The sequence below is a fragment of the Eimeria mitis genome, genomic scaffold (genome assembly GCF_000499745.2).
Source record: "Eimeria mitis Houghton genomic scaffold, Emh_scaff1796, whole genome shotgun sequence".
NCBI classification, from domain to species: domain Eukaryota; phylum Apicomplexa; class Conoidasida; order Eucoccidiorida; family Eimeriidae; genus Eimeria; species Eimeria mitis.
The window spans coordinates 5,994-6,811 of NW_013570115.1; the positions used below are offsets into that span (position 1 = coordinate 5,994).

The 818-nt window shown below is 61.1% G+C and overlaps 1 protein-coding gene across 1 annotated transcript in view; it reads left to right on the forward strand.

The window, feature by feature from the left end:
* The window catches only part of EMH_0043660 (uncharacterized protein), a gene marked incomplete at both ends in the record, with an annotated part of 5,054 nt that overhangs the window by 1,416 nt on the left and 2,820 nt on the right, over nucleotides 1–818 (forward strand). The window contains one exon of the mRNA XM_013495867.1: nucleotides 42–799. Coding sequence (XP_013351321.1) covers nucleotides 42–799 — 758 coding nt within the window. The remainder of the gene's footprint in view (nucleotides 1–41; nucleotides 800–818) is intronic.

Here is an 818-nt window from a genome sequence, read left to right on the forward strand (position 1 = left end):
ACACCCCAACTGACACAGACTGGGAGCCGCTCACGGCTTAGTTGCACTCTAACAGCAAAGACACCTGAAGCAGCAGCAGCGAGGTCTCCAGCAGCAGCAACAGCAGCAGCAGCAACAGCAGCAGCAGCAACAGCAGCAGCAGCAACAGCAACAGCAGCAACAGCAACAGCAGCAACAGCAGCAGCAGCAACAGCAGCAGGAAGTGAAAAGACCCGCAGCAGGTCTCGCGGTTCATCTCTGAGGGCAGCAGCACAGGGAATCGGCTCCCCCGTTGCTGCTGCTGCTGCTGCTGCTGCTGCTGCTGCTGCTGCTGCGGGAGACTCAACACCAGCGCTGCGCCGGCGCCCTTCGCCAGCAGCAGCAGCAGCAGCAGCAGCAACAACAGCAGCAGCAGCACCAACAGCAGCAGCAGACCGTTTCTCTCTTTTGCTGCAGCAGGAAGCAGCAGCAACTCCAGCTGCTTCCAGCAGCGCCGTGAGCACACCCCTCATCCGCCGCAACTACAGCAGCAGCAGCAGCAGCAGAAGCAGCAGCAGCAGCAGCAGCAGCAGTAATAGGAGTGGGTGCAGCAGCAACCGCAACAGCAGGAGGAACAGCAGCAGCAGCAACAGCAGCAACATGAGATGGAGCCAAACGGCGCCTGACGGCGACAGCAGCCTCAGCAGCTACACAATGCCAACAGCAGCAGCAGCAGCAGCAGCAGCTGCTGCTGCTGCTGCTGCTGCTGCAGCAGATGGCAGCAGCTGCTGCGGCACTTGCGAAGACTCTCTGAATTGCTGCTGTAGCTCGACCGCCTCCGGTGGGCGCAGCAACAGCAA